This window comes from Gossypium hirsutum, chromosome D08, assembly GCF_007990345.1.
Source record: "Gossypium hirsutum isolate 1008001.06 chromosome D08, Gossypium_hirsutum_v2.1, whole genome shotgun sequence".
Taxonomy (NCBI): domain Eukaryota; kingdom Viridiplantae; phylum Streptophyta; class Magnoliopsida; order Malvales; family Malvaceae; genus Gossypium; species Gossypium hirsutum.
Genome location: NC_053444.1, coordinates 244491 through 267408, shown reverse-complemented (window position 1 = coordinate 267408; position 22918 = coordinate 244491). Strand labels below are relative to the sequence as shown.

At 32.4% G+C, this 22918-nt stretch overlaps 4 protein-coding genes and 1 long non-coding RNA gene across 5 annotated transcripts; 2 read left to right on the top strand and 3 right to left on the bottom strand.

Moving 5' to 3' along the window:
• The first annotated feature begins 5797 nt into the window (after window positions 1-5797).
• On the top strand, window positions 5798-6816 carry LOC107932491 (histone H2A). The gene is made up of 2 exons (XM_016864507.2): window positions 5798-6337; window positions 6420-6816. The coding sequence occupies exons 1-2, from the start codon at window positions 6128-6130 to the stop codon at window positions 6660-6662; spliced, it is 453 nt and encodes a 150-aa protein (XP_016719996.1). The 5' UTR covers window positions 5798-6127; the 3' UTR covers window positions 6663-6816.
• Window positions 6817-7936: 1120 nt separating this feature from the next.
• Window positions 7937-8975, bottom strand: LOC107932492 (uncharacterized). Its single transcript, XR_001693421.2, has 2 exons — window positions 8587-8975; window positions 7937-8419 (listed from the first exon to the last, which is right to left on the bottom strand). It is a non-coding gene; the product is annotated as an uncharacterized lncRNA (long non-coding RNA).
• A 2879-nt stretch (window positions 8976-11854) lies between these two features.
• Window positions 11855-12722, top strand: LOC107932490 (histone H2A). Its single transcript, XM_016864506.2, has 2 exons — window positions 11855-12220; window positions 12303-12722. The coding sequence occupies exons 1-2, from the start codon at window positions 12011-12013 to the stop codon at window positions 12543-12545; spliced, it is 453 nt and encodes a 150-aa protein (XP_016719995.1). The 5' UTR covers window positions 11855-12010; the 3' UTR covers window positions 12546-12722.
• Window positions 12723-16113: 3391 nt separating this feature from the next.
• Window positions 16114-17209, bottom strand: LOC107932495 (histone H2B). Its single transcript, XM_016864513.2, has one exon. It carries the CDS (start codon window positions 16741-16743, stop codon window positions 16300-16302), a length of 444 nt encoding a protein of 147 aa, XP_016720002.1. The 5' UTR covers window positions 16744-17209; the 3' UTR covers window positions 16114-16299.
• Window positions 17210-18813: 1604 nt separating this feature from the next.
• On the bottom strand, window positions 18814-20765 carry LOC107932494 (60S ribosomal protein L23A). Its single transcript, XM_016864512.2, has 4 exons — window positions 20608-20765; window positions 20477-20520; window positions 19290-19647; window positions 18814-19086 (listed from the first exon to the last, which is right to left on the bottom strand). Exons 2-4 carry the CDS (start codon window positions 20487-20489, stop codon window positions 19002-19004), a joined length of 456 nt encoding a protein of 151 aa, XP_016720001.1. The 5' UTR covers window positions 20490-20520; window positions 20608-20765; the 3' UTR covers window positions 18814-19001.
• Window positions 20766-22918: the final 2153 nt, after the last annotated feature.

The window sequence follows — 22918 nt, the reverse complement described above, 5'->3', positions numbered from 1 at the left end:
TAAAGGAGAAAGCATATTCCATTCGCAAACAATATAACAAAGTGAAGTAACTTTTAATACCTAAGTGCCTAAACAGGGAAAGGAATTGCATCACTGACAACACAAAAGATGAAATCCAGAACAGCTAATAAAGAATCCATAAGAGAAAGATCATAAAGAAATCTACCTCACTTACGATCTCCCTGGTTTTGCAATGCAGGAGCAACCAAAAGGCAATGCAGCTCGGGGCAACGGCAACATTAATCCTCCCACAGCATGCAGCCAATGTTCCCTTAACATATGGAAAACCAAGAGAAAAAGTTGCCTTTTGATCCCAATGTCGAAACCCTTTTTTTGAAAACAAAAAATTTTAGTTATCGACTTTAAAAAACAAAAATTGGAGTCGCCACCGATCCTTGATTAAGGTGTGACCGGCCCACCTTAAAAAAATATTTTGGTCTACGAATTTTGAAAACAGGTTCGGGAGTCAGTTACGCACGAGGAAGGGTTAGCACCCTCGTAACGCCCAAAAATCGGTACCAAATTGACTATTAGATGTCTTAGTGTCGTAAGTTTAGAAAAGAATTTTAAAATAAGTTTGAATGAAGAAATTGGCAAAATGATAACCAATTGTTCAAGTCATGTAAAGAAATCGAGTCCCAATACGTTAGGGTACAATTCCTCATAATCCCCGAACTTTAGATATCTCTCTTATTCTATACGAAAATCTTCATTTCGAGAAAGTAACATGCCACACCCAATACGTTAGGGCACAACAAGTTAAGTTTCCAAAAATGATTTTTATGCATTTTGAATAAAAACTATTCTCGGTCATTTAGGATTGACGAAGAAAATCGGAACCCAATACGTTAGGGCTCAATTTCCCTCGAAAATCCCATACTTCCAAAAATGCTTTTATTCAAAAAAAACCTTTAAATCAAGAAAATAATTTTGATGAAGGATTAAAACCAAAATATATTTTCAAGAGGGTATGTTAAAGAGCTAATATACAATATGATACAGATCCTTTAATTTTCAACATACACGAATAAATATTTACAAATACAAATATAATATAACAATAAAGTTACAAATATATGTACACATATATGCATATACATATTTATTTATAAAAACTACGAGAGCAGAGTATATAAAAATATATGAAATATGTGCATAAAAACTAAAATATGTATGCATATATAAATATATATGAATGTAAAATCGTGGGAATAAAATAAAATATAAAGCATGTGGATGTGTATATGTTTTAGAAAAATGTAAAAATACATATATAAAATATAAGGTAAAAAAAAAGGAAGATAAAATAAAAAAAATGTGTAAATCATACAAAAACATATGCATGCATCTTTAGAGCTTAAGAATATATATATACTAAAAAAGGGTTATATGTTTGTAAAAGTAAAAAAATGAATCCGAAAGTATATATGTACATGAAAATAATGAATAATATTAATAATAATATGCAATAATAGTAATAATAAACAAATAATAGTATCATAAAATAATAAAAAAATTAAAATAGTTTTAAAAAAAATGGATCAAATTGAGTTAAAAAACAATGAAAAAAATTTTTTGTTTTCAAAAAAACGGTTTCGACAGCTACAAATAACACAAATCTCGATTTTTGTAACACCTTTAAGCCTTATCTGTAACCGAAACAGGGTTACAGAGCATTACTGAACTTTGCGAATTAAATACGGACATTTCATAACCTTTGTTACACATATTAAGAATCATTCATGTAACACTCATATTGTCCATTAGATAGACCATCGAGGCCTAATATTCACCTTAGAAGTGAATCGAGACTAAACTGGGTACTTAGGGAATTTTTCCCAAAATTTCAAAAAAAAAAATAGAAGCAAGGGACACACACCTGTGTGGCTCGTACGGCCAGGAGACACGTCCGTCTCTTAGGCCGTGTGGGCATTCAATATGAGGCACACAACCATGTCCTTACCTGTGTAACTCCCTGACTTGGGTCACACGGCAAACCACAAGCCCGTGTGCTAGGCCGTATGTAAAAACTTGGGCATTCTGTTTGAATTTTTAAGGTGCAAGGGACACACAGCCAAACCACACACCCATGTGTTAGACCGTGTGTCACACACGGCTGAGACACACGCCTGTGTCTCTGCCCGTGTGGACAAAAATAGGCCATTTTAAAGCCACTTTTCTCACCCATTTTGACATTAATTTGCACTTAACATCCACATACACCAGTATATCCCAACCAAGTGTGTTCTCAACATGACATAAACATCACAAATATTTCAATTACTTATGCTTACCTATTTAACTCATTTCATTGATTTATCAAATTCTACTACTAATTACATACAAACAAACATTTAAGATACACAACCACAATTCAAACTATTTCATTGTCAAACCAACCCTATACATGCCATATAAACCAAAATTTACATTGCAAAAACTACTGGATTAAACTGGATAGTATAGCTTGATGTGTTGATCCGATATTCGTATTACACGTTAATCTACAAAAATATTAAACAACACGAGTAAGCTTAATGAAGCTTAGTAAGTTCAATAGGTTAAACATTGATCTTACCAAACTTAATATAATAAATTAAATTGTAAATAAATCATACATTTTTCTTTGTCAAATACAATAAAATCAATAAACACACTTCCTTCAAATCAATATCAATAATACTTTATAAATCTTTCAATTCAATTACATAAGTTTCTTACCATTTCTTACTGAATCGAATAACGGCTTACGGATATAAGTACATCATTCTTTTTGTGCCATAGTCTAACTATGGTCTTACATTTAAACATTTCCATGGTCCAATCATGGTCTTATCCGTCAATTCATTCTTTGCCATGAAACGATCGTACTTAATCCTACGTTATACTCATTTTAAACATTCAATTCAATTTTCATACTTTTAATTTCAACAACAAAATATGAATAAATATATTATACCATTCCTAAATTAACAAATAATCTTGGAAGTTTAATCATATGAACTTACCTGGGTTGGATTGTAAAATTGGTAATAGTTCAGAGACTACTCGCCTATTTACCTTTTTCTCGTTTATCTACGAGCTCTTGATCTAGAATGTAAAATTTTTCATTCACTAGCATATATTTAAATTTCAGTCAAATTCACAATTTATACCCTTCAATTTTCAAAATTACACAATTACCTAACTTTTACAATTTTTGCAATTTAGTCCCTTAGCAAATATCCCATCAATTAAGCTAATTTTTCTCAATTGAAAATTTATCTAATTATTCTAGGCTATCTTACAGCCTTTGATATATACAAATTTAATATAAACCCTAATTCTTTAGTTATTCACAATTTAGTCCTAAAATTAATTTCTTTTAAAATCACTTGATAAAATCATCATAAAACAAAATTAAAGCTTCAATTCCATTTTAATTCATCATAAACATCTATCACTCATCCATGGTGACTTTAAAATTTACCCATAAAATCAAAAACTAATGAAATAGATATTTGGACCTAGTTGTAAAAGTCTTAAAAACACAAAAATTTCAAGAAAAGAGTAAGAATTGAACTCATATGTAGAAAAATATGAAATTTAGCTTCTTGAGGGTTCTTAAATGGTGTTTTTGGCTGAGAAAGTGAGAATTATGAAGAAATGTCTAGATATTCAATTAATTCCTATTTTTAACTATTAAGTTTTATTTCATTTCCAATTTTACCCCTTGCTCACACTAATTTAATGATTTTTCTACACTCATGCCGTCCAGCCTCTTATTTTGGGCCTATTTACCCTTCAAGTCCTTCCTCATTTAACATTTAGGCTATTTTATCACTCTAGTAAGTTTTGCACCTTTTTCAAATTAGTCCTTTTTAATTAATTAGCTATCAAAACGTTAAAATTTTCTAACGAAATCTTAATACTAACTTAATGACACTCTGTAAATATTTATAAAAATATTTATGACTCGGTTTATGAAATTGAGATATCAATACGTCGTTTCGGGACCACTAAACCTAATAAATTATTTTAAAACACAAATCACTAATTCAAAAATATTTATACAATCACACTTAACTCATAAATAATAAATAATAAAATTTTCTAACTCACTTGTCGGATTTAGTGGTCTCTAACCACTGTTTTCGACACCACTGAAAATTGGGCTATAACAGTTTTAGAAAAAAAAAATCACCATGCAACAACACATGTTTTCTAAACTATATTTTTTTCAACACTTAAAAGGGATATATTATCATGCTTCTTTAATCATAAATGCTCCACAATGCAAAGCAACCTTTTAGGCATGTCACAACATATAGGAACAACACAATATCTAGAAAACACGCTCAAGGTTTGATGTGAGTAATGGTAAAAATATATCTACATAAGATTATGAATGGTTATGTTTGGCTGATTGTAAACAATGAAAGAAAAAAAAAAGGAGCTTGTTTGATTAATAAATGGTGAAAGCTACACGCTTAATCCCAATAAGGAAGATAACATTATTTGACACAATACCAAATATGTGAACTATATGGTCAAATTTGGTTATGCTTTTATATAGATGTTAAATAAAAGGTGAAAAATGTTAAGATTTTAGAAATATTACAAGGAATTTTAGTTAGGATGTTTTATATGACGATTCCTAAAACAATGAAACTTCTTTTTTATTTTCATGCCATCAACTCTAAGTTATTTCAAGGGCTTTGAAGTTTTGTCATGCATCACCACCATAAGGTTTTGGATCATGTGCTAATTGGTGAAAAGCTATAGTGGAATATTCAATAGCTCAAACCAAAGGGATGATCTCAGCTTGATAACGAAGAATTGTTAGGAAATTTGGCTGGTGACAAATATAAAAGTGTTTAAAGGTAGAAGCACTAATGTGAAATATTTTCATGATCAATTATTGTTTTTGAATAGGACTATGTTTCACCCCAAAGTCTCTACCAAAAAAAAAAAATGGTCAAATGGCTTCGCCAAATAAAGTTATTAAAATTTGATATCAATGTTTCGTTTGACTTTAAAACACACATGACAACTTTTGCAGTTATTGCCAAAGGCCATGTATGAAATATTATTAACATTTTGTGGCTTAAGTTTATAACCAAACTATACTTCAAATGATGCCAACTTCTATAATGCTTTTGTTGGCAAATTGTTTAACAAATGTATTATTAGTTATGCAACTTCTGTTTAGAAGCTCTTCGACAAACCTTTCTTGTGCTAAAGACATTGTCAACTACAAGGTGTGCAATGAGTTGGTGATCAATACATGCATCTTCACATTACTTGTTGATATTTTTAAAAGTGTATTTTTCTTCGCTGTGAAACGATATATCATTGATCATGCATTCACTTCGATTTTCAACCACATCCTTATATATATGCAAAAGACATTAGAAACTCCAAACTTGTAGTTAAGGAAATAAGTCCACCAAAAAATTGTAAAATTTTTAATAAATGCAATGCTTACTCCCCATAACGGATGGCATATTCTAAGGTTCACCAACATCAATACGATCCAATTGTAATTTCTAGTTTGTTCTCCAAACTATTTTTTGCGAAGAGGATGTTTCTTTTACTTCTTATATAGGAAGTTATTATTCCAAGTTAGGGAGCACCATTAATATATATATATATTTGTTCATATTATGATGAAAATGCTCACGTCATCTAAGTTAGATCATTATATTGCTCTCATGTTGCGACACAACAACTTGCTCATATTTTCATTATGAAATTACATGGAGGAAAACTAATGGCCGTATATATGGCCTTTAATATGTTTAACGAGCAATGCCTTCAAAAATTCCGAAATCCAAGAGCGGGAAACCAACAATTATTTGTAAATGGCGCCCAACGAGAAAAAAATTGAAAAAAAAGAGTGAAAGCTTGTTTCTCATTGGTTGTTTCAAAATCACGCGGATCGGCAAAAACTAAATTTGAACCGTCGAATAAGTTCCCATCTAACGGCACTCATTCCTGGCTCGCTCCACACCATCTCTCCGAAATCCACCGTTATAAAACACCAATACCTCGTCTTCGTCGTTCATCTCCCCTGTACCAATCGGTATCCTCTAATTTTAAACCTAAGAGTTTTAAGTTAACGAAGCATTTGGGTCGTTTCGAAGTAATGGAAACTTCAGGAAAAGTAAAGAAGGGAGCCGGAGGAAGGAAAGGCGGTGGCCCGAAGAAGAAGCCCGTTTCAAGGTCCGTCAAAGCCGGTCTCCAGTTCCCCGTTGGTAGGATCGGCCGTTATTTGAAGAAAGGAAGGTATTCACAGCGGGTCGGAACCGGAGCCCCAGTTTACTTGGCTGCAGTTCTTGAGTACTTGGCGGCTGAGGTATATCAAATTAAAATCAAATCCTTTAACTGTGTTTGCGTGTACTTAAATTTCGTGATTCTCAATTTGGGTTTGGATACAGGTTTTGGAATTGGCTGGGAACGCTGCACGTGACAACAAGAAAAACAGGATCATCCCAAGGCACGTGCTACTCGCCGTGAGGAACGACGAAGAATTAGGGAAGCTTCTCGCCGGCGTAACCATCGCTCATGGTGGTGTGTTGCCGAACATCAACCCAGTTCTTTTGCCGAAGAAGACTGAAAAGGCCGCCGGCAAAGAACCCAAATCTCCATCAAAGGCTACCAAGTCTCCTAAGAAAGCTTAATTTGATTGTTAAGAAAGTTAGTTTAATAGGGCTTTATTTTTCTTAGTTGTATTTCCTTTGGGATGTTTTAAGCAAACTGGAAGAAGTGTTAGAATCCCATTATCATGTACGTTACTTTAATGGAAATGAAACATCTAGTTTCTATTCTTGATAATTTATCATGTGGTTTGTACAACCAATACTCACATGATAGCTTCTAAGGGTTCTTTTGATTAGTTGTTGAAGTTATTGTTGGCGTTAAATTTTAGTTGGGGGAATGAAATAGGATTGTAATAGAATAAAAATGAAATTAGTAATGCAGTTGTTTAATTAAATAGAATGAAATATATCTGTAATAATATTCTTGTGTTTGATTGAATGTAATATGAGTTGTAATAATATAAGGAAAATGGCTTAAATGATCAAACTACCCTTAGCAGGATTTTGTATTAGGTAAATGATTATTTTTATTGTTATTAAATTTTAATAAGGTTATTATTAAATATAATTTAATAAAAATAAAAATAAATAATTTATTCATATTTTAACATAATTATTAATAATATTTCAATGCATAATATATTTGCTTCAATCTAGCCTCTCACCTATTCTCTTACAAATAGGTTACAATCACGAGTATAAAAATGGGTTTTACATACATTATGATAATCCTCTAATAACATTGTATTTTAATAGTCAATTTTAATAGAAGGCAAATTTGTTATATTTTATTTTATACTTTATAATAGCATGGCAACAACAATTAATTATAAATTATACTCTTTAATAAAAACCTTCAAATTTTACATGAAAATTACTAAATTTTAGTAACATTAGTTCTTTTCATATGTGAAATAAAAAATCAAAGCTTATAGTTCTTTATGTTATTCAAAAACCATAGTCCTTCATTTTAAGTTATTAAAAAATTCATAGTTCTTTATATTATTAAAAAATATGAAGAAAACTAAACATAAATACAAAAGGAGTTTGAGATCCGTAATCCCTTTGTCTCAAAAACCATTCCTCATTTCATTCTAAAGAATGCAGCTTCATATTACATCAAATGTATTATTGCCTTACAAAATCTCAATATCTTTAACTTAATAGCTAAAACGTTACATGGTTTATCCATCGTTGAAAAAACCAAATAGAAGGTTGAATCGGTTGGACTATCTATTTTTTATTTTTTCTAGATCAAGTCTCTAAAATTTTCCAATTCAACTTATAAATTTTCCAAATCAATAGATTCTTGGTTCAACCTGTTGAATTAGCCAATCTGATTTTTAAAGCCATGGTTTTATCTAAAAAACTAAAATATATTAAGGGTCAATGATGCAACATTAACCTGGATAACAAACCTCATTACTAACTAGCTGATAAGCACACAAATATGAAAAGATAAAATGAGTGAATCTACATCGATACAACCTTTATGCTTGTCAACACCAAGTCCTAAACTACAAAATGTAATGAATTTTCAAACATCTATTCCACGTATCCTTGGATAGTACTAGGACAAACATGTACAGACAATACGAAGAATTACAACAGCTAAATCAATCAATAAGAATCAAACAGTAAAGAAACTAAAAAAACATAAAGAAACCCATTCAAATTTGAACCATTTTCAAACCAGTCAATGTGTATACCTTAAGGAAAAACCCACCAAGATCATAACACATAACGTAAATTTTATCAGCAGCAAGCTCATGTTGTTCATCCCACATTGCTTATTGCTTTTGTGGATCCTTCACAAAACTCACTCGAAGTTGAAACACCTATCATTTCAACAATTACCCAACAATAAAAAACTATCAAATTAACAACAAGAAGAATAATCAAAAGAAGGAGAAGATAAAGAAGGGAACTTATAGCCCGTATAAATATCAATTGCTCGAACCCAGAATTGAAATGAACGATGCCAAGGTCTTAAAAGAAGAGAAACCTTGTCTTGAATCGCTTTGAAATCAAAACCAGAAGCTAATGTGTTCTTCAATTGAGTCTAGATTTTTTTCCTTGCTGAAGATTTTGCCCTTATTTGAGAAATTTCTACGATCTCGATTCCTATGAGGAAAAGATTGAAAAAATTGGTGAGGGGCAATGGTGTTTAGGGCTTTATAAATGGAGAAGGTAATGAATGTAGAGGCTGTAGTTGAAACTGCATAAATGATGACGATGAAAAATGAGGGTAAAAATGAAAAAAAAAAGTAATCTCCCAGCATTCCTACCGTGCTTTGAATGGCAATTCAAAGGGTGAGGCAAAGAATGCTACTCATCCTCTATTCAGTGATGAGCGGGAATAGAAAACCAAACAGCAACGCCTGTAATACACATTCCATTGAACCAATCAAGGGTTTGTGGTGGGCCCATAGAATTAAGTTGTAATGGCACAGGCTGTAAGTTCAAACATGAATAATATTTTATTATTTATTTATAGGTAAAAAATATTGTAAATTATACCAATAGTCACTAAACTTTTAAAAAATAATAAAGTATTCCTATTAAACAATTTTTGTTACAAACGTAATGGTAAATTGGCGTGGTATTTAACTGACCAAGTTAGAGTTTATGTTGTCATTTAAACAACCCTATCAGGATTGAGGTTTAATTTTTATACGTTGTTGTTTGATTTTTTTTATCTTTAATTCCTTTTTACTTAATGGATAACAAATATAATCATCGTGGCTTGGTGGTAAAGCTTAACGAGTATGATAAAACTCAACCATTTAACTTCAAAATCAAATTCTACCAACAGGGGCGAAACCAGGGGGATAGCAGAGGCCTCGGCCCGACCCCTCCTAAAATGAAAAATTCATTTATGCCATTTTGAAATTTTAAAAATTTTAAATTAGAAAATATAAAATTACAAATTACCCCCTAAAAATATAAAAAACTAATTTAATCCTTTAAATTATAAAGATAGTGACTATTAAAATGATGAAATTGCATTTTTACTGTTGTAAAAATTACAATTTAATTTCGACCCTCCCTAAAACAATTTCCTAGCTTTGCTCTTGTCTACCAAGTGAGATTATTCTAGATATAGAACACAAAAACAAAAAGAAAAAATATGAAGAAAATGAGGGAAAAGAAAGAAGGGACCGATTTTAGAAGAAGGAGAAGACTCTTTCGCTCCTCATGTCCAACAGTCATTTAATTTTCATTTCAATAATAAAATAGACACTCAACTTTCAAAAAATAACAAATCAGTCATATTAACCATTTTCTGTTACAAACGTAACGACAAATTGACATGGCATTTAAACAGCCATGTTGGAGCCGATATTGTCATTTAAACAACCCCGATAAAAAACCCTAATTGGATAGTATAAGAAGAAGGGAAAAAAAATTCCAAGTTGAGTGACAGTTACCAAAACTTAAAATTATTTTTAATTTATTTGTTTGTCTTTCTCTGTTATATTTTTCTCATATTTTTCTCCCTTTAGAACAATCCACTCAATGCAATTGTTAACAAATCCTAAAAAGACGAAGATAAGGTTTCTTCCAACGATGAAAGAGAGAAAATAGAGGGGAAATTCAGGTATTATTTTATTTTTTTCCCTAATTTTAATCCTTTAATTTTATGAAAGCTATATTTTTTCCGTTTGCTTATTTGTCTCTTTGCTTATTTGTTTTGTAACAAACAATTATTTTTACCTCCTTATTTCCTTTCTCGTTTGGAAAAACCATTAATGGTTTCATTTATCTTTTGATTATTTGACTTCTTTCTTGATATTAAAGCGACTTATTTCAGATTTGGGGTTTAATTTTTATGGGTTGTTGTTTGATTTTTTATATTTAATTTCTTTTTGCTTAATGGATAATGAGTATAATGGTCCTTGTTTGGTGGTAAAGCTTAACGAGTATGACAAAACCCAAACCCAAACTTTCAACTTCAAAATCAAATTCTATGAAGAAAATAGGGGAAAAGAAAGAAGGGTCGTTTTAGAAAATGAAGAAGACCCTTCCGCTCCTCATGTCCAACAGTTGTTTAATTTTGATTCCAATGATAAAACAGCCAATCAACATTCAAAAAACAACAAATCGGTCCTACTAACCATTTTCTGTTACAAACGTTACGATAAATTGGCGCGGCATTTAACTAGCCACGTTGGAGTCTATGTTAGGGTTTTTTTTTTCTCTTCTTCTTCTAATGTCTAGTTAGGGTTTTTATTGGAGTTGTTTAAATGACAAGTTGAGTGACAGTTACCAAAAATTAAAATTATTTTCAACCTCTTTGTTTATCTTTCTCTGTTGTATTTTTCTCTCTTTAGAACAATCCCTTTATGTAAAAATTCAATACAATTGTTAACAAATCCTGAAAAGATGAAGTTTTTTCCAACTATCAAAGAGAGAAAATAGAGGGGAAATTCAGGTATTATTTTCTTTTTTTCCCCAATTTTAATCATTTGATTTCATGAAAGCTGTATTTTCTCTTGTTTGTTTATTGGTCTCTTTGCCTTTTTGTTTTGTATCAAATAATTATTTTTACCTCATTATTTTCTTTCTCTTCTAGAAAGGAATTTAAGGGTTTCACGTGTCTTCACTTCTTACTTAAAATTGAAGTGATTGATTTCAGAATTAAGGTTTAATTTTTATGAGTTGTTTGATTTTTGATCTTTAATTTCTCTTTGCTCAATGGATAACGAGTACAATCGCTTTGGTTTGGTGGTAAAGCTTAACGAGTATGATAAAACTCAAACCTAAACCTTCAACTTATGAATCTAATTCTACCAATTTACATTAGATCAAATAGTAAATTGGTTATTTTATTAATTTTTTAATCTATTTTTACTCTTAAAAATTGGTCTCTGTACATTAACATAATATACATGTGGCACATCAAGAATTACTATCTAGTTATTCTATCAGTGACGTCAAATTTTATATGTAGAGTTTAAAAAACTCTTGTCACATTGTATTAAATAATTACGAATAATTATAATTTTATTTTTTAGTTAATTAAATTAATTCAACTTTCAACCTGAAAATTCTAAAATGACGAACAAATATGTTTAACCACAAATGCATTCAAAAAACCAGAAATTCAGAAGCGGGAAACCAAAAAATATTTGTAAATGGCGCCCAACTTACTTCAGAATGAGATAAAAATTCAAAAAATTGATAGCTTGTTTCTCATTGGTTGTTTCGAGATCGCACGGATCGCCAAAATCTAAATTTGAACCGTCGAATAAGTTCCCATCTAACGGCACTCATTCCTCGCCCGCTTCACACCATCTCCCCCAAATCCACTGCTATAAAATACCGAGTCGTCCCTTCCACCCTTCAGTTCTCCTGTACCAATCAATACCCTCTAATTTTAAAGCTAAGAGATTTAAGTTAACGAAGCATTTGGTCGGTTCGAAGTAATGGAAACTACCGGAAAAGTAAAGAAGGGAGCCGGAGGAAGGAAAGGTGGTGGCCCGAAGAAGAAGCCCGTTTCAAGGTCTGTCAAAGCCGGTCTCCAGTTCCCAGTTGGTAGGATCGGCCGTTACTTGAAGAAAGGAAGGTATTCACAGCGGGTCGGGACCGGAGCCCCGGTTTACTTGGCTGCAGTTCTTGAGTACTTGGCCGCTGAGGTATATCAAATTAAAATCAAATCCTTTAACTGTGTTTTCGTTTACTTGAATTTCGTGTTTCTTAATCTGAATTTGGATTCAGGTTCTGGAATTGGCTGGGAACGCTGCACGTGACAACAAGAAAAACAGGATCATCCCAAGGCACGTGCTACTTGCCGTGAGGAACGACGAAGAATTAGGGAAGCTTCTCGCCGGCGTAACCATCGCTCACGGTGGTGTGTTGCCGAACATTAACCCAGTTCTTTTGCCGAAGAAGACTGAAAAGGCCGCCGGCAAAGAACCCAAATCTCCATCAAAGGCCACCAAGTCTCCTAAGAAAGCTTAAATTGATTTAACAAAACTAGATCCACAGGGCTTTATTTTTCTTAGTTGTATGTCCTTTTGGGGGGATTGTTTTCACAGTGCAGGGGGAGACTGCTTTAAGCAAAATGGAAGCATTGTTAGAATCTCATTATGATGTATGTTACTTTAATGGAAATGAAACATCTAGTTTCTTTGAAAAGCACAATTTTGTTTTGCTTGTTACAATTCAATAAGCATCGTATCAAATAAATACAATATTAAAAATGAAACCTTCGAGATTACTTTAGCAGAAGGGCGTAACAACAGAAGATGCCTTTGAGATTCCTTGTGGAAACCACTCAATTGGCACGGGCATTGTGCGACCAATGTCTGTAAACAGGTTTTATTGGTTGCAAGCACACAAAAAGAAAAAAAGATTACCTCTCCGAAAAAAAAAATTCAATTCTTCCTCAATCAAAATTCAGTATCCGTTATCGTTTGGGACTTCTTGTTGCCGCTGCTTGCCTCAGTGATCTTCTCCGGTGACGAGGCACACAAAAACTCTCCTCTGTTGCTTTTCATCTCAAATCTCAAGTCAGTTTGGTGTGAATTGGTCATAAACTCTTCAAATCTTTCCCTGAAATTAGGACTGAATGTCTTTCAATCTCCTTAGACTGTCCGATTGCCTGGTTTGGAGGTATGGTGGTCTTCATAGCATTGTCGCCCAATCTATTTTTCGAATTTGGAAGGAGACCAGTGGAGGCTCCGATTCTATTAGATGTGTTTTCTGTTCTCTTTATAATTTTTCTTCATTCTCTTTTCTGACTAGGGTGAGTTTGGATGGGTGATTGGATGCGGTGCGGTGCGGTGCGGTGCGGTGCGTTTAGCTTACTTTTTATCTCACGCTATAGTATCGCTACAGTATCTAATCTCACCGCCACCGCTGTTTTACACTAACCACAAGTAAACGCACCGCCCAACCAAACTCGCTCGTATTCTGTTTTTTTGTTTTTCAACTTTCGGTTGGGGTTTTTTTATTTTTAGTGAGTGGTAGGGATTTGGATTGTAGGGACTTCGGACAGTAGCGTAACGTGGTTATGTTTAGGTTGATTTAAGGTGGTTATGGGTCTTGACATTGGGTTTGATAGTGTAGGAAATGTAGTAATGATGTGAAGGGCACAGTGAAGAATGGTAGCGATGGTGGAGGCTAATGGTGGTTTAGCTGTTGGCTAGTGTGGTGGTCGAGATGATAATAAATTATAGATGATCATCTGTATAGATTATCTTAAATTTTAAATAGAAATTAAATCGATTTATTCAATACAACCATTTATAATTTTCTCCTTTACTATAACTAATAAAAGATCTTTCAGCTGATAAAAATATCCACAATATAAGATGAAAAAAATCAATAGATAAATGGTTTGCATATACTAAAATACCTTTTTCTAGTGATGAGTTGTTTTATTGACTTTCCTACAAGTCCATTGAAAATATATATGCTAGAAATTATGATTTCAACTGCAAAATTAGAAATGTAAGAATTATGTGCGAGTTTAGAGCATTATTTACCTTCAACTAGTCCGACTCCACAACGACAATGTTCAATACCTAAACACTTCAACGAAGAAAATGCTTCAATTACATGTGGCTCTAGAGTAAACTGAAAATGCCCCGCAATGATCCTTTAATATTGTGGCATCCTTGTTACACTTGGTTCATCCAGTCACCTCTGTGTGGCCAACTCCAAGCAAGTGTAACAAGGATGAACCAAGAAAATGCTTCGTTGAAGTAATTGAAGTAATTGAAGCATTTTCTTGAAGTGTTTAGCTGAATTTTTTTAGTACCGATTTAGTACTTGAATTTGAAGAAAATGCTTCAATTACTTGAATTTTTAACTCAAGTTTTTAGCTGAATTTTTTTAGTACCGATTTAGTACTTGAATTTGAAATCTCTCACGCATATTGTTTTACTTCGTTAACAACATAATTTTTTAAGGGTTAATGCATGGTTTGTCCTTCTAAATTTGTCCAAAAAAATTATATTTAAAAAATTTAATTTATATATTTTAATGATTTTTAATTTATGTTGATCACATGTTATACTGAGAGGTTTATTATGTGTCACCATCAAATTGACTATAAAAAATATGTTAGCACAAACTAACGATGTTAGTGTGAAGATAACACTTTGAGTAATGAAATACATGTACCAACTAGATATTTTTAAATAAGTTTAGAAGACAAACTATATATAATCTATCTAATACGTTACGAACTATTCTAATCATCCAACAATTTTCTATACACAAAGGTTATGGACCTCTCAAAGAGGATTTCTTGGTATCTCCTTTGGTAGCTTGTATAAAAGGGCCTCATCAACTATCAATAGAACTTTCAACTTTCTTTCTCTTTTCGTTATTTAAATCTCACATTGATTCTAAATTAATTCAAATATACAGACCGTTATATTCAGGAGTAGGAAGCATTGTTACCGAAAAAGAAAAACGAAACATTACGAGTAAAATAATAATTACGTAAATTACATCCAAAATTACTCAATAAATTTTAAAAAATTATTAAAATATTTGAATTTTTTATTTAACTTAATGTGCTGTTAAAATTATTATTTTATGACCTTATTTGTTGATATCTCTTGTATCAATAAAAAAACTCTTTTCATTTTTTTTTCACAAATAAAATTTATCTTCATAAAATAACTTTCAACAATAAATTTTTTAATCAAAATCAAAATAATTTTCTTTTTCAAGATTTCATAAATACCGATCTATTATACTAATTGCTTTACCAATAGTTGAGATCCAGTTAGGAGACATTTTGACATATATTTCTACTAATATGATTTCTATTATAGATAGACAAATATTCTCATCCATTGATCTATTCAATGCTGGAATCAGACTTACTATTAATGTCGATTTACAAAATAAGATTGTGACTTAAATTAAAGCTATAAAACAATTCATTGGTAAATCAAAATTGAAATTGATCCAATTCGTCGAATTGAAAGCCTTTGTACTATTTACTTCTAATATTGATAAAGCTACTCAGAATCAATTGGCACTAGATAATAACGATAACTACTATTCATAACAGAACGAACTGCTAACTTGATAAGATAGCATTAAAAATTGGACAAGAAAGAAAATCTTGATATGTCACATAAAATTCACTAATCAGATTCCTATTTTAAATTAATAAATAATATTTAAATTTACTATATGAATAAAGATAATCCTAACAACATCCCTAGCTAACGATATAGGTAAAACCCTCCTTCACAACATCACACCTCTAAAAGCTAGGGAAGAAGGATTCTTCCATCATCAGCTAAAATTGTTTGTTCGTATACCACACATTTACTTACAACACAATCTGATAATAACCCAATCAAAGATTCCATTTGTAACTTCAAAACCCAATGGATCAACATTCGAAGAATAGAACTGAAAAGGGGAAAAAAAAACCCATCGTTTTATCATTCAAGCCCCCCTAATTCATGTTAATCAGTGAGGCATGTGCAATTCTGACACTTATGGTCGAATTCCAATGCTTTGGTGTTAAAGTGCTCTGTTAAATTTTCCAAGAAAATACGCTAAATTTTAGTATTTAATTGCATTCAATTCTAACATGTTCAAATCAGGATCGAGCAGATCCATCTTCAAGATACACACGGAATCATATAACAGAAGAGCAGAATGATTCACAACGGAAGAGAAAAACAACGCGATCTACTTTTAAAATGAAAACCCTAACCCTAACCACAAATCACATTTTTCAAGAAGATGTAAACTTGGTAACGGCCTTGGTCCCTTCAGAAACGGCGTGTTTCGCAAGCTCACCGGGAAGTACAAGCCTAACAGCGGTCTGGATTTCCCTGGAAGTGATGGTAGGCTTCTTGTTGTACCTTGCGAGCCTAGACGATTCTTGGGCAAGCTTTTCAAAGATATCATTGATGAAGCTGTTCATGATTCCCATAGCCTTGCTTGAGATACCGATATCAGGGTGAACTTGCTTCAAGACCTTGAAGATGTAGATCTTGTAGGTCTCAGTACTCTTCTTGACCCTCTTCTTCTTCTTGTCTCCGGCCGCAGCTCCGCCTTCCTTGGGAAGCTTTTTGCCTGCCTTTGGCTTCTTCTCAGCGGGGGCTTTCTCAGCTACCGTCTTCTTCTCCTCCGCTGGCTTCTTCTCAGCTGGCTTCTTCTCAGCTTTTGGTGCCATTTTCTTGTTCTTAGAGTTTGTCTGGGTCCCGGGAAAAGAATGAGAGAATACTGAAATCCGAAGGAAAATAAGATTTGATATTTGCGATGAAAAGCTAGGCGGTCATTATAAAAACAGTAGTGGAGCGGTAATTGGATTTTCAAGATTCACGGGGATCGATGACGTGGTACATTTGAACCGTTGAATGGAGTTGAGTACTCAGAGTGAGTTGACGGTGGAGATGGTTCGGATGTTTTGTGATCCCATTTTCGAGACGCGGATTGCTGACTTGGCGTTGTGTTTGCGTCTTTGGATTATGGTTGACGAAAAGGGAAAATGGACGGATGAGATTTGAATTTTGATTTATAAATATTGACTGGGATGGTTGACGTGGCAGGAAAGCGAAGGTTGATGACATCAGATAGGCGCCGTTGCGCGGGAGACGGGCGGCTTTCCGCAACCTCCAAAATTTTCAGTATAATTATAAAAAAATATATTATCTTTCCAGTATCACGGTTTAAAAGAATCGACATAATTTAGCTTTTATTTAGACAAATAACAAATTTTTATATCGAGGACAAACAACATAGTTTTGCTGATTATTATGCACTCCACTTCACTTGGTCTTAAAGCGCGCCACATCAAATAAGTGCTTCTTTTTTCCTTTAACGTTAAATGCCACTTGACCGCTTGCCTATGGTAACTTCTTTGGTAAATTTTATTAAAGAGTTATGGTCTGTTTGATTGCCCGTAAAATATTTTTCGTAAAATGATTTTGGAAAAATATTTTACTTTTCTGTAAAATGATTTATTGGAAAATATTTTCTGGTGTTTGATTGAATCTGTGTAAAATATTTTCGGCTGTTTGGGCGATTTCCTGGAAATATTTTTCGAAAAAATTGTTTTTCAATATATTGATATATATTAATAAATTTTTATATTTTAAATTATTTTTACATATATTGCAATGATTTATTTATAATAATACTCAATTATTAAGCTACAATATTAATCGTTATAAATTGAAAAAAATTAATATCAAATAAATTATTTGTAATTGTGTTTAAAAAACAAGTATTGAATAATTAAAAAAACAAGTTACTAGAAAATCGATAAACAGAAACAATTTTCTACCAGAAATGAAGGAAGGAATGAAGGAGGCGGTAGAGAGGAGAGCACGGAAAATGTCTTACGGAAATTGAAAGGGTAAGACATTTTCCCTAAAATGTAACTCATTTTCTCTTGTTTTGGAGTTCATTTTCCAAATGGAAAATGTTTTCCGCCAATCAAACGCTGGAAAAGTTGGAAATAATTTTCCGGAAAATCAATTCCTTCAATCAAACAGACCCTTAAATTTAATTTTAATTTTATTTAAAAATAAATAAATAAATAAATTTATTTATTTATTAAAATTTCATTTACTTCGTCGTATATTAAAGTTTTTTCAATTTTTTTTGATAAAATTCTATTCATTTTATTTAAATTAGTCATTCCAAGTCAATATTAGATACACATGACATGTTTCATTGTTTGTTTTGCTCTTTCTACCACGTAAGTATTTAATAGTAAAAATAGATAAAATTTTAACTAATTAATTTGCTATTTAATCTAACATACAAAGATTAATTTACTTACTTTTAATAGATGAAACAAACTACAATCTAATTTTTAATTTAGGGATCTCCATGATACTTTTACCAATTTTATTCAACACCACAAATATAATTCCAAGATGTTCACACACTTCATAAAAAATTCGGAACTTTAGATAGATGTAAAAATATTATTTATCAACTAGTATGAAAGTAAGATATATTGTATTTCTAAAGAAAGAGTGTAAATTCAATTTTTGAAAACATTATTGAAACTAAGTTTAGGTGTAGATAGATAGTGCAGGGCAATGTATTTAGTTTATTTTTTGTCTCACGTTATAATATCGTTAAAATATCTAATCTCAACGCCACCGTTGTTTTTACACTAACCACAGGTAAACACACTGCCCACCCAAACCAACCCTAACATGAAGGAATAGGAGGAAAAGAAGAAGCTGAAGCTAGCTTTGGAGCACTGAATCATCATTACCAATATATATATGTCAAAACAAGTCAATTAAAAGTGAAAACTCATCAAGTTGGATTTTAAGCATGGCTACAATCTTTAAGAGCTAAAACTAAAACTCAATGTTCAAAAGTCTCAAAATAACTGCATAATTACTCTTTTGAACAAAAACAAAATTAAATGCTCGAAACAAGGCAGCTAGATACAGAACGATAACACGCTTAGATAATTCCGATTTTGTTTGCCACGTCCAAGGCATCGTAATCAGGTGTCAACCTAACGTATGCCTTCTTCGTACCATCAGGCCTGGATTCATAAGAAACACGACAATAACGATTAACGGCCGCAAAGCATGAAAGAAGACTACTAGAATTCCAATAACAGGCATAAGCAATGTATCATTGTTTTGAATAACTTACTGGTCTACAACTGCGTGCGAACAAATGATAATATCAAACGATAGAACATCCTGAGCTATGAAACAAAAGACAGGGAATAAAAACTTTTACCTGATCAAGGTGTTTACTTTCTTGGCTTGAATATCGTACATCTTCTTTACAGCATCCTTTATCTTCTTCTTGTCAGCACGAATGTCAACAATGAAAACCAAAGTGTTATTGTCTTCAATCTTCTTCATTGCTGACTCAGTTGTGAGGGGAAATTTGAGGATCTGATAATGATCAAGCTTGTTCCTCGGTGGAGCACTAATGCGAGGATATTTAGGGTTCCTGTCTTTCTTCAAGGTCTTTGGCCTATGGAATGTAACCTTTGTTCGGATCTTCTTTGCTTTCTTCTTAAAAGTGACACCGGATTTCACTGCTTTTGCAGCTTTCAAGGCTTGTGCCTTCGGATCTCCTTTCTTCTCGACTGCGTAATAAACAACAACCGGTGTAATTTACGAACAGAAGCTATGAATACCAATGTTACTTCAACTCTATCACACATGGATATAGGCATATGACCCTCAGATAATTCTCTAAATCCACGAAAATGGCTTTAAAAAAACTGCAAATATCTATGTCGTACACATACTCGCACCTGACACACCTGAGATAAACACGGGCGGATACCAATGGGCAGGCAGGGGCTCTGGCCCCCAAAATTGGAAAATTTCAATTCTAACCCCTTACATATGATCACATTATAAATCAAAATAAAGGAAAATTATGCTTTGGCTCCCTCAAAAACTGAAAAAAAAAAGTATACTTAATCCTTTCAAAAATTATAAAATCATAACCTAATACATGATAAAATCTATATTTGACATCCCAGAAAATTATCATTCAATTTTCGCCCCTAAAATAAATTCTGGATTCGCCCCTGCATAGACAAATGCCATAGCAAAAATAATATCCAACACAAATCACTTCAAAAGATATTGTAACTGGCTGGCCTCTAGTGATATTCAAAGAGGGTAGCAACTACATATTCCAATAAAAAACAATGAACCATAATAAACCCAAAATACAACTTTTAAAACTATAAAAACAATGAACCAGTAATATAAACTTTTAGCTTTGATGCATTTTGCTTGAGAGACATCATCGAGTTAATAATTACATCCAATGAAACTAAAGTTAACTTTGAGCTCATTTTGAATTTTCCCATGAAGCACAATAGTAAAGAAGAAAACTCATATTTAGTGAGAGCGAAAGTAATTCAAAATCAGTAAAAGCTAAAATCCAAATCCAAATACCTTTTGGGGCCATTGCTTGCTGCTTCCTCAAACCCTTCTAAATTCTAAACAATAAATGAATTGCAGACAAAAAAAGTTTAGAAATTTTGTTTTTAAAGAAACAATCGAAAGAGGAGAGAAATGAGAAGCACCTGACAATGGAGAAGCTAATGAGCCGTCTAGAGTTAGCTCTCGATGGGAAGAGTGGGGAAGATGAGGCGATTAGGGTTCTCGAACTTACTTTAATGTCCAATGGGCGCTGCTAACCTGGGTTCATTTCGTATGGGCCTGATTTTCTTTCAGTAAATATGTTTTGGTAAGCTATACCTAATGTCATTAAATTGTTAATAAATTTATGTTTTGGTTATTTAATTTTTTAAAATTACAAAAGGGTCACTAAATGATTCAAAAGTTTTTATTTAAGTCAATAGATTATTAAAATCATCGTTGTATGACCTTTGTTCGTATCACCTATACCAATCGAAAGCTCTTCTCTATTTTTTTTACAATTCTTTTTTTTAATGAAACAACTTTAAATGTCACGAATTTACGTACCAAAATCTAAATAGCTTTTTTCTTTGATCTTTGATACTAATTGCCAGATCAACTTAGGTCTAATGCATGTTATTTTACTTGTCGATAGTTACTAATCTATCGTGCCAATTGTCGAATAATCGATTGGAACTTACTAGCCAAACTTTAAAAAAGAAAAAAAAAACTTAACAGTCCAATGACTTGAATAAAAACTTTTAAATAGTTTAGTGACTTAAATAAAAAATTTTAAATTATTCAATTACCCTTTTCTAATTTTTTGAAGTTGAGTCACCAAATAGTAATTTTACTAATAGTTTAGCCCAACCATTGCCGACGACGAATGGGTTGAAAGAGAGCAAAATATGGAAAGGATTTTTTGCTGTCAGCGGAATCATGGTTACTCTTGTTATCTATGGAATTTTACAGGTTCAGTGTTTTTTTTTCTCCCGAAAGAAAAATCAATTAAATCTTTATAAGCTGTAAGCAAGTTGATCATTATAAGGCCTAGTCGGAGGTGTGCCTAAAAGACATACTATAAAATGTTGACTATGGTAGTAACGCCATGATCGTCCTTCGAGGAAGAGCTGTGTAAATACTTATTAACATCTGTTTTTCCAGTCATGTTTGGTGCATGTAGATTGGTTTCTTCTGTTGAAAGTGTTAATGGAAGTTTACTTTCAAGCAGGAAAAGATCATGACTCATGAGAGTCCCGTATGCGGTAACCAATGAATATTTTAAGTACTCATTATTTCTCTTTTTCTGCAACCGCATCACGCCATCTGCTGTCTCTACTGGTTCTTTACTGGTATGTAAACTGCTATAGGCAAGTTGCTCCGACTATTTATGCTATCCATTTCACTTTTTGGCTAAAATATTGCCTTATGCCCTTGTGAAATAGCCAAGAAACGAACCATATTGCATAAAAGATGGCAAGATTGGCTGACATATTCTAATATTTTGATTTTCCCCTCTTTAGTCTATAAGTACGGCCTTATATCAGTATAAAATATCCTAACCACAACATGTATGAGGTAAAATTGTACAAGTGTATAAAACTATGATGTTGCACTGCACGGTAAATTTTAATCATCTCAGCATTTGTATTTGAATATAAAATTTTTGAAAAAGAACCTTTAGATATCGCGCTTGTATGATAGTTTTAATGATGACATCCCTGTGATCCAGGCCCTCGAGTAGTCAGCTTTCTTGTCCAGACTCTTGCTAAATGTGCAAAAATGATATTCTGAAATGGTTCTGTAAGTTTCGGGATGCATGTGTTACATCCAATGGATGGTTAATGTCAGTCCCCCTTATTTGTTGTTACGGTTTTAAGTGGCAAACTGTTCTTATAAATCTCTCTCTCTGGTGCAGATTTGGGGCACTTTCATCATGCAGGAGACCTTTAAGGGCTTTGACTATTTGGTGGCTTTTTTGGTAACCCTAGGTTGCTCAATATTTATACTATTTCCGGTAAAACTCTGGTCTTTGTCAGCAGTGCTCATTTTGTTTACATGATTTACTTTTGTTTATGCTTTATATAAGAGTTTGAATAGTGGAAGGGGCTACTTTTGGATATATAATATATTTTTGAGTTGAACCATACTACTTAGCATGCTCTATTTCATGGTTGCTGTCATACATGATGCATTGCTATGGATGAAGGGATTCTTCTATTTGGTGGTTGCTGTCGTAGATGATCATCTGTTCTATAGTTTCGCCTTTAGCTCTGATTTGTTTGCCTTGCATTTTTTATGGATTATTGTGATAAACTGATAACATGTTAATTTGCATGACATTTTGTGTTTAATTCGGTTTATTTCTTAATTGATCCCTGTTAAATTAGTGTTTTTATGTTTTAATCTTGTCAGAGATGCAATTGAGACGCTAAGAGACAAAAACGAACAGAAAAAAACTAAATTAAAACACAA